General features: G+C 39.9%; 1 protein-coding gene across 1 annotated transcript; it reads right to left on the minus strand.

The window, feature by feature from the left end:
* Positions 1-12338: 12338 nt before the first annotated feature.
* LOC122695098 (olfactory receptor 6-like) lies at positions 12339-13283 on the minus strand. Its single transcript, XM_043904585.1, has one exon. It carries the CDS (start codon positions 13281-13283, stop codon positions 12339-12341), a length of 945 nt encoding a protein of 314 aa, XP_043760520.1.
* Between the last annotated feature and the right edge of the window lie 2265 nt (positions 13284-15548).

A 15548-nucleotide genomic window follows, 5' to 3' on the forward strand; every position in this document is an offset into this window, starting at 1 on the left:
TCCTTGGAGCAAGCCAGGCTTCCCTGTCCATCACCAACTCCCGGAGCTTCCTCAAACTCATGTCCATTGAGTCGGTGATGCCATTCAAGCACCTCATCCTCTGTCGTCCCCTTCTCCTAATGCCTTCGGTCTTTCCCAGCATCAGTGTCTTTTCCAATGAGTCAGTTCTTTGCATCTGGTGGCCAAAGTATTGGAGCTTCAGCTTTAACATCAGTCCTTCCAATGAATATTCAGTACTGATTTCCTTTAGGATTGACTGGTTTGCTCTCCTTGCAGTCTGAGGGACTTTCAAGAGCCTTCTCCAACACCATATTTCAAAAGCATCAATTCCTCGATGCTCAGTTTTCTTTATAGCCCAACTCTCATATCCATACATGACTACTGGAAAAACCATAACTTTGACTAGATGGACCTTTATCAGCAAAGTAATGTCTCTGCTTTTAAATACGCTGTCTAGGTTTGTCTAGTTTGTTTCTTTAACAACCCTTGCTTTCCAGGAATAAAGGACTCAGCAAAAATTTAACATTGTTATTATGATTCATGTAAGAGTTGCTATGTTAAACTTTTCCTGAGTCCTTTATTCCTGGAAAGCAGGGGTTGTGGAAGAAATCCATTCATGCTTTTGTAGTCTGAGAAACAACTTGTCTCAAAGAACCACCATAACTTAGACAAGACTTACCTTAGATAAGTCTCCCTTTTTTAATTAAAATGGGGGCAGATACAGACCCTTTAAATTCCCATTCATTTCCTCACAAAAGATTACCTGAGATGTTTTTCCCCACTGACCAATTAAAAAGTGCTTGAAACTAAAGCTTCTCTCTTTAGAAGAACTTCTCTTAGTTAAGCTTCTCTCCTTTCTATAGTCCCTGCAACTTTGACCCACCCGCCTCCTGACCCAGCATAAAACTCTTCCTTAATGATCCCTCCTAAGAATAAAACATTCCCTGAGTATCCCCTTCCACTATACTAAGTTCTTGTTGACCCTTTCCTGTAAAAGAAAATTTCTTTCTGCCTGACCTTTGAGATGCTTGCAGTTCAGAGTTTGGATTGTTTTCTCTATTTACAATAGTCTCCTTCCCCTTACTGCAACAATTCTTTCAAATAAAGTTTCTTTTTACTTAAATCTAGATTTATTTTTGTCAACAGAAATTGCCAAATTGTTTAATTGTTTCAATAATGTACTACCTTTCCCCCAGTTTTGGAGCTGTTTATTGAAGCAATGAGAGTGTTAGATTCATATTTGTGTTCTTAGCATACCTTAACCTGCCTGTGTCTCTGGTTCTTCTCATGCTTATTTTCATCCATTTTTGTTTCTATTTTAGAGTCTGAGTATGTTGTTGTTTCTCTCTGTGTACCCCATTTCTCTCCTGTTCCTTCACCTACCTGTCTCCTTGAGGTCAAGTTCCTGTCTTGGTTTGCTCCAATGATATTAAGGAGAAAGTAGAGTAGATTTCTTCCCTAAGTCTGGTAGTTTGCTGTCTGAATCTTCAGCCTAGACTTCAGCTGCCTCTGTGGTAAAAGACCTGATTTTATACTTGAAACAGAAAGTAAAACACTGGTTTCACTTCTATATTGGCTTTTATCTTTAGAAAATTTCTGCTGATTCAAAGAAATATTGCTTGCTTGCTTATTTATTGATATTGCATTTCCTGGGTGTTAAAATTACTGAGATGGAAGACATGTTCATGTGTGTGTGTTAGGAATGAAATGCCGCGTAGTTGTTTAGTCACTAAGCTGAGTCTGACCCTTTGGGACCCCATGGACTGTAGCCCTCCAAGCTCCTCCGTCCGTGGGATTTCCTAGGCAAGAATACTGGAATGGGTTGCCAATTTCTTCTCCAAGGGATCTTCCGGACTCAGGGATCGAATCTGTGCCTCCTGAATTGGCAGGCAGATTCTTTATCACTGAGCCACCAGGGAAGAGTGTTGGGGAATGAACAGAACAGAACAGGAAAGGGAAAGAATTTGGGAAGAGACAAGGGCACAATAGAGTATTTGTTTAATTGCTTTATTTCTCTAGTTCCTAAGTCACCCAAGGACAAAAGAGAGAAGCATACTCCCAGAGTTAATTAAACTTGTTATTTTTATTTCCCATAAAAGACCCTTTTCCCCCTGAATTAGCTGTTTTTGACTGAAAAAAAAAAATACAACCTAAATGTCAGGAGTTATGTTTCATTTGGTGGCTAAAACAGAGGACTTAAGCATAGGACATAGCCTCTCAGATAACTCTAAGAGACTACTCTGGAGAGGTAAGGATGGAGCCAGGATTATATACAAATTTTTGCCACAAAGACCATGTAGTCAAGACATCAAAAGATTCAAGAAAAACCAGACATCTCAAGTTAGTGAATTTTGTGCTTTTCTTTGTATAAAAAGACCAAGAGTCTAGACTCATTGAAGTAATTCCTTTAATAAGCACCTCAGTGACTGAGTACCCTGCTTTTCTCTATCCTGAATCCTTTCAGGGTGCACAGTTGGGGGTTACTGCAATGACTGCTGGCTGGATGGCCACAACGTCCTTTGTGTACTGGGGCAACATTCTTCCTTCTCGGACCTTACTGGGCTGCCTGTGCTGAGCTCTCCGAGGACCTACTCCACTCTGACGACGCTCCTATCACAGTCCGCTGCTTGGTCATTGCTGCTTGCCTGCCTCATTTCTCCCATCTCCCAAACTTCATACATCCCACCTGTCTGTGTTCCTTCCAGTGTGGGAGATTTGTCTTATTCATCTTCATATCTCAGACATCGTACATGAAACATATAGGCGAGCAAAGTGTGTGATGATTGGATAAGGAAATTACCTATCTATCTGAGTTTGTTTCCCCAGTTGTATGTGAGAATATTTCAGTGAGTTGACATGAGACACAAAGGAGGTATAAGAGGTGCTGGCGTGATGTACTTCTAATAAGACATCTTTCCTTAATTTGAGAATAAAACTGTAGGTGTTTTCCAGTAAGCAAAAGTTTAAATGTCAGTTGTTAGTTTCAGTCCAGGATCCAACAGTTTCTAGCTGTAGTTGCTTACATCTTGAGTGTGGAGAGGGTGACCTACACGGAGAGAAGCAGGTGAGTGGTGGAATGAATTTGTGCCTGTAGCACCATCCACTCACACAACATTGATGAGGACAAAATAAGGTAGGTTAGGGGTTTCCTTACTGTTCAGTGCCTGGGACTCTGGGCTCCCAATGCAGGAGGCCTAGGTTCAATCCCTGATCAGGGAACTCGACCCCAGATGCTGCAGCTAAGGATCCCTCGTGCTGTGACTAAGACTCAGTGCAACCAAATAAATAAATAAAAATATTTAAAAGAAAAATAAGGTAGATTAATCTCACCCAGTGCTTGGCCTAAAGCATACATTCACATGTGAATTCATTTCCCCAGCATGAAATTTGTTTGAAAATCAAATCTGTCAGAATAAGAAACATCAAGTGGAGTGGCTTCAGCAGCAGAGTTCCTTCTAGTGTTTAATTTGAACCTCTGAGTATTTCTATGTAAGTGTGTGTTTTTGCATTCCTCTCCTGGGCCTTGGAGGAGTGCCTGCATCTTCTCTGTTGTCATACTCTGAATCTACAGATTAGATAGACTCTGTGTCTGTTCCACTGCATCTTCTCTATTGTCATGTTCTGGGTCTACAGATTTGATAGAGTCTGTGTCTGTTCCACCTCGGAATCTCTCACAGTGCAAGCACATTTTCTATGTATGTTAAGATTTCAGTAAGCGTATAAACTAATGAAGGCATTAAAGCAATCCCATCGAATCAAAATCAGATTCACAAACAAGTTCATTCCCCCCCATAGCTACGTCCTGTTACTCCAGGTCAACCCCCACTATAGAGAATAGATTTTTGGTTTCATTCATCAGTTTTCTTTCCATTCCAAGAAATGTTTGTTTTTAACATGAACATCAGTTAAATGATTAGTGAATGTTCTTTGTAACATGTTTTCTGCAGACTGTTTTGTTTCTTTTAGTACTGCCAGTTTTAAACTTAAGTTCTCCTTGAAAAATTCTAGCCTTATTCTGAATAAATTGAGGGAAAAAGAATTTAGCCAGACCTCCGCAGTGATACTAGAAAGAGCCAATAACCCATCAGGGCTGGAAAGGGATTCAGCTGAATTCTGGTATCACTAGTGAATACTAGACCATTAGAAGTGATTTACTAACTGTTAAAGGTACTCTTTGCTTTTGGGTTCATATTTGAGGAGCAAGCTGATCCAAGATTTTTGTTAAGTTTGGTCAAGTAGTGACTTGGAATTGATGTAATTTGGGATACCATTTTAGGGGAATGTTTTTGAACTTTCAAACTGATTATCCCAGACAACTGGTTTACATATCCAGAGCAAGCAAGTCTTATTGGTTCTGCCATCAAAATACATCCTGAATCAGGCCATAGACCATGTGTAGCACTAAGCACCATCCTAATACAAGCTGCTTTTCTCTCTGTCCTGGATTGTTGCAATAGTCTTCTAACTTACTCCCCTGTATTGTTGTTGTACACTACCCCGTCATCTCTCACTCCCTTCTCCACACAGTGTGGAGAGTGACCCTTTTAAATAGAGTAAAATGTCACTCCTCTGCTTAGAAATTTCCAAGAGTTTCCCATCTCACTATTAGCAAAACTACTTGGTCCTATGGTGTCTCACAAGCCTTATGTCAGTTTCCTGATATTGTACTGTACCTGGAAAAGCCTTTCCTGATGACTCTACATTAAATAGCAACTGTTTCTGCTCAGCACTCATTAACCTCTACTTTGCTATATTGTTTTCTTCTTAACACTTGTCATCATCTAACATACTATTTAGTTAGAACTGGACATGGAACGATGGAGGGGTTCCAAAATGGGAAAGGAGTGCATCAAAGCTGTATATTGTCACCCTGCTTATTTAACTTATATGCAGAGTACATGATGTGAAATGCCAGGCAGGATGAAGCACAAGCTGGAATCAAGATTTCCGGAAGAAACATCAGTTACCTCAGATATGCAGATGACATCACCTTCATGGCAGAAAGCGAAGAAGAACGAAAGAGCCTCTTGATGAAAGTGAAAGAGGAGAGTGAAAAAGTTGGCTTAAAGCTCAACATTCAGAAAACTAAGATTATGGCATCTGGTCCGATCACTTCATGGGAAATAGATTGGGAAACAGTGGAAACAGTGGCTGACTTTATTTTGGGGGGCTCCAAAATCACTACAGATGGTGACTGCAGCCATGAAATTAAAAGACGCTTACTCCTTAGAAGGAAAGTTATGACCAACCTAGACAGCATTTTAAAAAGCAGAGACATTACTTTGCCAACAAAGGTCTGTTTAGTAAAGGCTGTGGTTTTTCCAGTGGTCATGTATGGATGTGAGAGTTGGACTGTGAAAAAAGCTGAGCACTGAAGAATTGATGCTCTTGAATTATGGTGTTGGAGAAGACTCTTGAGAATCCCTTGGACTGCAAGGAGATCCAACCAGTCCATCCTAAAGATCAGTCCTGGGTGTTCATTGGAGGACTGATGCTGAAACTGAAGCTCCAATACTCTGGCCACATCATGCGAAGAGTTGACTCATTGGAAAAGACCCTGATGCTGGGAGGGATTGGGGGCAGGAGAAGAAGGGACGACAGAGGATGACATCATCAACTCGATGGACATAGGTTTGAGTAAACTCCTGGAGTTGGTGATGGATAGGGAGGCCTGGCGTCCTGCGATTCACGGAGTCACAAAGAGTCGGACACAACTGAGCAACTGAACTGAACTGAACTGAACTGAAGATTTATTTATACATTTATTTATATTTTTTTCTTCAGCTGTTTGGATATGCATTTTAATCATCTACCCATTGTCCTTTTGTTGTGCTTATTTTTTATGTTTACTTACATGTTTTTAAATAAATTCATTATGTAAAAGGGATGGCCAATGTTTGTCTTTTATATATTGCAGATATTATTTCTTTTCTGTCATATCTTTAAATGGAATGGTTTGTTTTCCTTTATTTTTGCTGTATAAGAGTTTGAAATTTATATGAAATCAGATCTGTCAATATTTGCCTTAATAGTGTCTTATTTTGGCTTTATTACAAGGTCTTTCTCACTAAAATAGTATAAGTTATTGAAAAATATTTGCACTTCTATGGGATTTTTGTACATTTCAACTTTTATTTTATGTAAAGTATATGTAATTATTTAACAAATAATTTTCTAAATGACATACCATTTTTCCCAGCATGTTTGTTGAACACGCCTCCACTCTGTACTTACACGCAGTACTACCTTTGTCTTCTATCTAATGCCTCTTTTTGTTTTTTTCATTGAATTCTTCAAATTTTTGCTTAATAGTATGCCATTTTAGTTGCTGGTACTCTATTAGTAAGTGTAATATAGCACAAATGTGAGCAATTTTCTCTTTATTTTTAATCTTTAATTGCTATTTAATGCATATCCTTATAAAATTATTCTTTCCAGTGATCATTACAATGATTTTGTCAAATGCTCTTATGAATTCTGAATATAATTTTTAGTATCTTCTTCTAGCCAACAATCCACCTGTAGAAAACTGCTTAAGATCCCTCTCTTTCTGCCTGTGATCTGAGCTCATCTTTGTGATAAGTTTGTAAGTGGCTGTGTGATTCTTTTAATAATTTTTATTGATCTGTCTTCACTTTGTCTCTCCTACTAAGTATGTGATGCTCTTCGATTAATTTTTATTCTGCTTGCAGTTGCAGAAGTCTTGGATTATAATATGTGGTCAGGACATAATTTCTGAATGAACTGATGATTTTTCTCCCTGTCCTTTTCTGAACTGAAGTATCTACAGCTGTACAGGGACAGAGTGGAGAGGTGACTAATAATGTACAGTGGTTTCATTAAAGGAAACAGAGTAACAAGCTTAATGGGTCTAGCACAGAGCCCTATCAAACATTTAAGCTTTGCTTTTTGTTTCCCTCTCCTTCTGTGTGACAGAATCATGGTAAGAAAAAAATGAGGATTTTTTTTTTTTTTTCCAGCCAGACTTATTTAGATTCATTATTGAACCTCTCTGGCTCAGTACTGTATTGGTTAATGCATATCCCTTATTTTATGGTCTATTTCTTAGTCTATACTCAAACCAGATTGTAATCCTGAAGATCAAATCTGGGCAAATAGGATCTCTTTTCTTCTACTTATAATTTGAACTTCTATGACCCTCCAGAAGGAAAAGACTACATAACTTGTTCTGTGCCTTTCAGGCTTTCCTTCACTATCTTGTGCTTAATTTTGCTCCAATTTGTGAATATGTCTTTGTTGTCCCTCTGTGCTACAGGAGTGGGACCAGACCAGATTTTGCCCTGCTTCTCATTTCCCCAAAGTGAATCTATACCATGACTTTGCAAGTAATGTTTTTTTGTCTCAATCATTTAAATGGAGTATTCAAAAAGAGTCTTACACAGATATTCACATTTCTTATTTGGCTTTTTCTTTGTTAATCATTGCAGATTTTCTGTTTCATTTTTCAATTTCCAGAAATAGGCCAACTTTTACTGTTAGTAGGAATTTTGGCTAGAGCAGAAAACATTTGTCTAAAATATGGCTTTGAGCGAATGTGAATAGATGTTGTACTCTGTTCTTTCCTTCACAATTGATCAACCTCAGAACATCTCTGAGAAGGAAACAAACTATCAAACACCAATCCAGTGACAGCTGCCTTTCAACCAAGTTAGAATTGGGAAAGATAAAGGCTATAGCATTTGAACAGATAAAATTTACCTGTTTTATCTTTATAAAAAATAAAGAAATTATGATATATAAGTCACCAATAGTTGACATTTCCCATTTGTAGTATTTGGTGATATTAAGGCTGCAACAGTGAGCTGTCTCCTGATTAGGTTCCCTGGATTTTCTCCTCTCTTTCTTCCTCTATCATCCCTCCCACTCTCAGCCATCCCTGTGGTTTTGGAGATTAGAAGACTGTGTTGGGGAGGAGATAGAATTCCCATTGCAGGATTCCTGGATCCAGGCTTTCTGTGTAGGGGAGCACATTCTTCTTTGTATAGGTTGTCATTGAGCCTCTGACTCAGTTGATTCTCTTGTGCATATTTGTGTAGAGGTGAATCTGCTCATCTTCCATGAGCAACTTGGGCTGTGGCTTACTCTACCTGCTCTATCCATTATTCATCTTCCATCCATTTTCAAAATCTCCCATCTTCTCACAGAACTTCTGTTCTCGCCATTATAAATGTACATTAAAAATGTTTTTGTTTTTGTTTTTTTACTACTATTTTATCAGACTCTCTGAAGGGAAAGGGAATAATATGTGAGTTCAGTCTGCCATCTTTCTTTGGAACGCTATTGGCTAACATCAGGAATTCCCTGGTGGTCCAGTGGTTAGGACTCAATACTTTCATTGCCACTGGGAGGGGTTCACATACACAGGCTAACATCTCTCTTTCAAAACTATGCTCATCTGCCACCTTATATAGCTACATCTATTGCCCTCCCTTCATCCTTGGCTTCCCAGACACTTTGTGAAGGAATTATCTATGCTCATTCCCTTTACTTGCTCACGTTCTATTCTCTCCTTCCCTCTATTCTCTCCTTCCCGCTCCTGGCTGATATCTGGCTGTGTCGATGTACTTAAACAGTTCTGCATAAGGCCATGAGTAGCTTTCATATTGCTCAAAAAGGCATTTAAAATTTGTTTTAGTGTTCTCCTTATGCTTAGGAATTGTTAAAAACAAAACTCAACAGAGTAAATTTTAAAGATCCCTTAGGTTTTATTCAGTGATCCATGTATGGGTCAGAGTCCAATCTATTAGACAGAAGGGATCTCTGAAGAACAATACAGTGAAGTGATTTTATAGACAGAAGGGAAAAGGAACAACGAGGCTGAACTAGGCAAAAAAGCAGATAATGTTATTACAGGTCACTTTCCTTATAGGGAATGGCAAAAATGATCAGGCAGATTGCCTAACAGGTGCTGATCAGGCAATTCCTGATTGACTGGTATTAAACTCATTTTTGTGAAAGCCAAAACTATACTTAAGTCTCAGTTTTCTGTGTGGGATTAGCATGTGAATCAATCTGGGGCCTGTTGTCTTGTTTTTAACTGAGCCTGTGACAATATTCCTGCTTCTTGAAAATACCTTTGACTTTCATGACAGAGCAGTTTTGTAGTTTCTCTTCTTTGCAAACCTGGATGCACTCCTCTTCTGTTGGCTTTGCATGCTCATCAAACCTTATGCATACATGCAGACTGTAATTCATTATGGCATTGTTGTACAACCTTCCTCATCTACTTTGTTCTCTTACTCTAAATGACCTCTTGGTTTCACGGGTCAACCATATGTGAATTATTGTCTTGTCTATCAAACATTGTATCAGAGTTCTATCTAAGAAACAGAACTGTTATTTTGAATACTATGGAATATGGAATTTATTATTTTATAGGCATTTGATCTCATGAAGCAATAAGACTATTTCCTCTGTGATTAGCTGTGGGTCTAAGTCATGGGGACAGGCACTTGGGGAGGTAAGAGGAACATGACATGTGGGAGGATAATAATAAACAAATCCATCAGGATGAGCTAAAGACAGTTTTGGTCTTTTACAGCCTCCAGTCATCCAATTACCTGACTTTGATAATTCAAGTAATCTGCAAAGGAAGCTGGTGCCCTTGGTTACAATAGTAAACTCCTTCCTGGCCCATGAGTTAGAGAAGGTGAAAGAAGGGAGCTGGATGGGAGCTGATGGAGTTGTCGACTGAACCACTGCCCCACATCTACAAGGTGAGTCAGTGATAACATCTGTAAGTTGCAATAGTGTCCCTAATCAACTTCCTACATGGAAGAATAATACAAGGGATATGGCTACTGCTTCCACTCTGCCTTCTAAACCTCACACAAGATATCTCTGTGGTCTACACTAAGCTTGAACTATCAATACACAGGGAAGGAAGTTCTAGAAAATGTAGTTTCAATTTAACTAAGTAGACACAGGACAACCCCATTACAAGTCTTGAGTTCCAGGTCCATAAAACTAGGGTGACCACATAATTTGCTTTTAAAATATGGCATTTAGAGAGTGAAAGGTGATGGGGCAAATGCTAAAACCCTCATGAAATCCAGGTCATCTGTTTTGGAACATGTACTCTAAACCTGCAAATTACCTACTTTAGACTGGACCTCTTGAAGTATTTCCTCCAGGTTCAGTTTCTCATGCTAGTCAAGTTTACGCTTAGCACCATGCTAAATTGTATTAGCACGAGAGACACATTTCTGTGTCAACCAAAATTTCTTTCCTGGCCTTTAGAATTTTTTGTCATGATCAGTTCAGTCACTCAGTCATGTCCAAATCTTTGTGACTCCATGGACTGCAGCACGCCAGGCCTCCCTGTCCATCACCAACTCCCGGAGTTTACTCAAACTCATGTCCATTGAGTCGGTGATGCCATCCAACCATTTCATCCTCTGTCGTCCCCTTCTTCTCCCACCTTCAATCTTTCCCAGCATCAGGGTCTTTTCAAATGAGTCAATTCTTCGTATCAGGTGGCCAAGTATTGGAATTTCAGCTTCAGCATAAGTCCTTTCAATGAACATTCAGGACTGATCTCCTTTAGGATGGACTGGTTGGATCTTCTTGCAGTCCAAGAGACTCTCAAGAGTCTTCTCCCACATCATGGTTCAAAAGCACAGTTCAAAAGCATCAATTCAAAAGCATCAGTTTGTCAAGATGGTCTCTATAATAATGAGCTTTAAATATATTGTTTTCCTATTATCCTGTTTTCCATTTATTTCTACTTTTCCCCCCATAGAATCGTCTCAGTTTAAGTGAGTCTTTGTCTTTAAATTAATATATGGGCTTAGTGTACCTACAAATGGCCTTGTAGTTTAATTTGGGGGCACCATAAATTCTGGAGTTTATCTAAATTGCATCAATTTATTTGGTGATTAAAAGCTTATTTTTTTTTCAAATTCACATTTGAAAGTTTTTAATTATATTTTGATCTCAGAGTGGCATCCAGCTCTAAAAACTTTTTCAGAACAGAGATCAAGGATTGGAAATCCTTAAGTTCAGTAGATCTTTCCTTTGCTAAACAAGATTGTCCTCTTTCTCTCTTCAAAAAGTTCTCATTGATGAGTCAATATTCTATTGAATATTGACTTTTCACTCATATTCAATTTCCATTCTCAGGAAAATTGGAGAAACTTTAAAAGGAAATACAATCCAGATAGGAAAGCAAAGATTCATGGTTGAATGCTAGAAAGTTTATCTCAAATGACTGTTTTATGTTTATAGCGATCATTTAAGAAATATGGATACCTAGAAACTTGGATAAAAATTCATAAAGAGAAGGAAACCAGATCAGGAAAAGACTGATGTAAGATGAGCCGTCGTCTGACCTAGAAAACAGTTAAATCTGTATCTCATGCATGTGTTAAAAGAAATGCTTAATAGTTGTGATACATGGGCGTAGTCACTCCAGGCATGTGAGATCTTGCTGGATGAGGGATCAAACGCCTGTACCCTGAACTGGCAGGCAGATTCTTCACCACTGACCATCAGTGAAGCCCAATGAGGCAAATTTTATTTGGGCAAAATGAGGTCTGCAGCTGGGAGACAGCATTTCAGATAGCTCTGAGAAAGTGCTCTGAGGAGATGAGGGGTAGAGCTAGGATATAGAGGAGTTTTGCAACAAAGGGCAGGCAGTGGGACACAACAAGGGGTTACTGTTAATTAAAGAAACCATATATGTCAAATTGAGGAATTTGGTGCTTTTCTAAGCAGGGGAAGAGGTAAGCACCTAGGATCACGGAAATCATTCCTTTAATATGCACCTCCCATCAGATCAGCAGCGGCATTAGATTCTCACAGGAGTGCAAACTCTACTGTGAACTGTGCATGTGAGGAATCAAGGTCAAGTGCTCCTTATGAGAATCTAACATCTGAGAATCTGAGGCAGAGCCGAGGCAGTGATGCCAGTCTGGAGAGTGGTGGAAAACACAGATTATCATTAGCAGTGAGGTTTGACTGCACAGAGATTATAATAAATCAGTTATTTGTAGACTCATATCAAAACCCTCTCAGTGAGTGACAAGTGACAATTAAGCCGCATCTGGTGGTAGGTTTCACAGTGGCAAGTGAGTTGACATACTTCAATTGCACAGCTGATCTGGTGGCAGGCTTTAAGTCAGAATCCAGACTAATTGTTCAAAGCATACATTTCGAATATGTGGTTTCTACTTTTAAGACTTTTTGAAACATTTGCCTTGCTGCGATTTGTTTTTTTAAAGATTTCTGATCTATAGAGTAAGCTAAAAGCACAGAATGATAAGTGTCGTGGGAATGACTTCCTTGCTGGATCAGTCTCCTCCTCAAGGCAGCAGGTCTCAGCTGAGCAGGAAGCACTGGCCAACACCCACTGTCTTTTTGATAGCATTCTTGACTTCCTGGTTCCTCAGACAGTAGATGAATGGATTTAGCATGGGCGTGAGGACTGCATACACAGCTGAGATGAGTTTGTTGGAGTTAAAAGAAGCAATAGCTCTGGGCCGAACATACATGAAAATCATGGCTGTGTAATAAATTATGACTACTGTGAGGTGGGATGCACAGGTGGAGAAGGCCTTCTTCCTTCCCTGGGTGGAGGGTATACGCAGAATGGTGGAGACAATGTAGACATAGGAGAGGATGGTAGTGGTGAGAGGGAAGACAAGAATGACAATAGCCAAAGCAAAGTCCACTAGCTCAGCTGTGGACATGTCTTTGCAGGCCAGTTTGAGGATTGGTGAGATGTCACAGAAAAAGTGGTTCATGACATTGGAGCCACAAAAGGCAACATGTGAAATAAAATAGACCTTGATCACAGTGATCATGAAACCAGTCATATAAGAGAAAGCCACCAGCTGCACACAATAACCTGTGGTCATGACGACTGGGTATCTGAGAGGGTGGCAGATGGCCACATAGCGGTCATAGGCCATGGCTGCCAGAAGTACACACTCTGTGCAGGCAAGCGAGATAAAGAAGTAGAGCTGGGTCATGCAGCCTGGGAAGGAGATGCGCCGTCTCTGCAGGAGGAATCCATCCAGCATCTTGGGGACTGTGACAGAGACATACCAGACCTCCAAGAAGGACAGGCTAGTCAGGAAATAGTACATGGGCTTATGGAGGGAGCCAGTGACCCAGACAGTGAGCATGATGACAAGATTCTCTATTACCACCAGCAAGTAGACCACAAGGAAGAGGGAGAAGAGCAGAACCTGCAGCCAGGGGGCAGTGGGGAAGCCCACCAGGATGAACTCACTCACCAGAGTGATGTTTCTCCCCAGCATGACTAAGAGCTCCGAGAGGCAGGAAGTCATCACAAATAATGAAGGTGACTATGACATTGGAGAGGAGACCAGTATGTTAGCAAATCAGTCTTTCCTGAGAATGAGACTCATAAAATAACCTCTTGTCAGTATGAAGTAATCTTCCAATGGGAAGCATACATTTCCATCCAAAAAATGTCATGTGTTTCTTATGAAAAACTCCTGGAATCAAAGTGCACTCCCATCCCTTACTCTCACTCACCTGATGAAAGATTTGAGTGTCACTCTCCATGTCATTCCTTACTCCTTTGTCCATCAACATGGACTAGTGGTCTCTCACTGGCTAGTTTCAAATCTCAATTTAATTAGAAAGCCACAGCACAAGACATTTTTACTGCCTGAAAGAAAATGTTTAGGATAATGTCAGAAAAATCTCCAGGGTTTAATATTGGGGTGACCTATTGCCTGTAGTCCTTTGATCCACCACCATTTCTTCACAGTAGAGTCTGTGGAAATTTAAAGAAATGATAAGTCTTGGACAATCCATTAATGACTCTCCATTGCTCTTAGATAAAAGTTCTTCTTATTTTGACCCCTACGTATTTCTCCAGCCTCTCTCTTGGCATCCTCTAAATTGTTTCCATGCTTGAGATATACTCAAATAGTTCTGCTCCTCAAGCACACTGTAATCACTCTTGCATTTTACATGCACTCATGCCTCTTCCTTTTATGCCTTTTCCCCATTTTTATCTGTTGATTCAAGATTCCATCTTGGAGATAACTGCACCAAAGCTGGGTGAAATACTTCAACAGCATTTTCTTCCAATGCACAACCTTCTCATGCATTGAGATTTCTCTCCTTTACATTGTATCTCCTTACATTGTAAACTCAGGGAGATATTGGTCAAAGGGTTTAGCATTCTGGTTATATGATGAATAAGCTCTGGGGTTCTAATGTACAGCCTGGTGACTACTGTTATTAATGCTGCATTATATACTTGCAAGTCGCTAAAAGAATAGATCATATATGTTCTCATCACACACAAAGAAATCAAAATTATGTTACATAATAGAGGTGTTAACTAACCTTATTGTGATAAGTTTTTCATAACATATATGTGTATGAAGTCATCATATTAGACTGCTTAATCTTACACAATGTTATATGTTGATTCTATCTCAAAAAAACTGGGGAAAAAAGACTGTTCTTCAAGACTATGAACCCAATCCCTAGAATAGTGACTGGAAAACATAAATATTATCAAATATATATTAACAAGTGAATTAATCCCTTTAAGCTGGTGGCAGGAGGCACACACCTATCAGGCTACACATCTTTGGACATCCGTCCATCTTGCATACCCAGGGTGTGTGCTCTGCTTAGTCACTCAGTTGTGTCCAACTCTTTGTGACCACATGGACTGTAGCCTGCCAGGCTCCTCTGTCCATGGGGATTCTCCAGGCAAGAATACTGGAGTGGATTGCCATGCCCTCTTCCAAGGGATCTTCCCAACCCAGGGAACAAACCCAGGTCTCCCACCTTGCAGGCAGATTCTTTACCATCTGAGCCACCAGGGAAGCCCTCATACCCAGGGTACTTTCATGATAAATATATCCACCCTATCTGAGAACACCGGATATGATCCTTTGTCTCAGGTCACCTGGTAGGTCAGCGTCTCTGTCAGCCACTGGGGCAAGCTCTACCTAGAGGGGTAAGGAAAAGGAGGCCAGAGCATACATGAATATACAAGGATAGGCCACCTTGCAAGGCTGGAAGGAAGAGTCATTTGTGAAGTAGCCCAATTACTTTAATCTGTGGCTAAGGAAAGAGGTTGCAACAGGTTTATCTCTTGAAAAGTATGTAAATGAATATATATCTCCACTAAATATCACATCCATCCATAAAGACTGAGTTTAGGTCCCACCTTCAGAATATTGTTCACTCTTTTGGCCAAACAATTTGTCCACCCTACTGTCCATTTAACACACAGAGGGTGGGAGATCAATCAAGGATCATCTTGACAACCTTTTGGATACAGATCTTCTGGCCATGGCTCATGGCAAGGGACAGAAAGATGAGAGGCCGAAATACATATTGTTTTTGCCACTGCCTCCTTTCCACAGCAGTACATGTCAGCAGACCTCTGCATTGCTTGCTGGATAGAAAGGGATTATGTCTCACCCCAGGGCCTCCAATCAACACCTTTCACCCGTGACGTAGTTCATTTGTAAGCAGTTCTCAGCCTGTCTCTCAATGCCTTTGACCTAATGTTTTTCTTTGGGAAA

Source organism: Cervus elaphus, chromosome 1 (assembly GCF_910594005.1).
Source record: "Cervus elaphus chromosome 1, mCerEla1.1, whole genome shotgun sequence".
Classification (NCBI taxonomy): domain Eukaryota; kingdom Metazoa; phylum Chordata; class Mammalia; order Artiodactyla; family Cervidae; genus Cervus; species Cervus elaphus.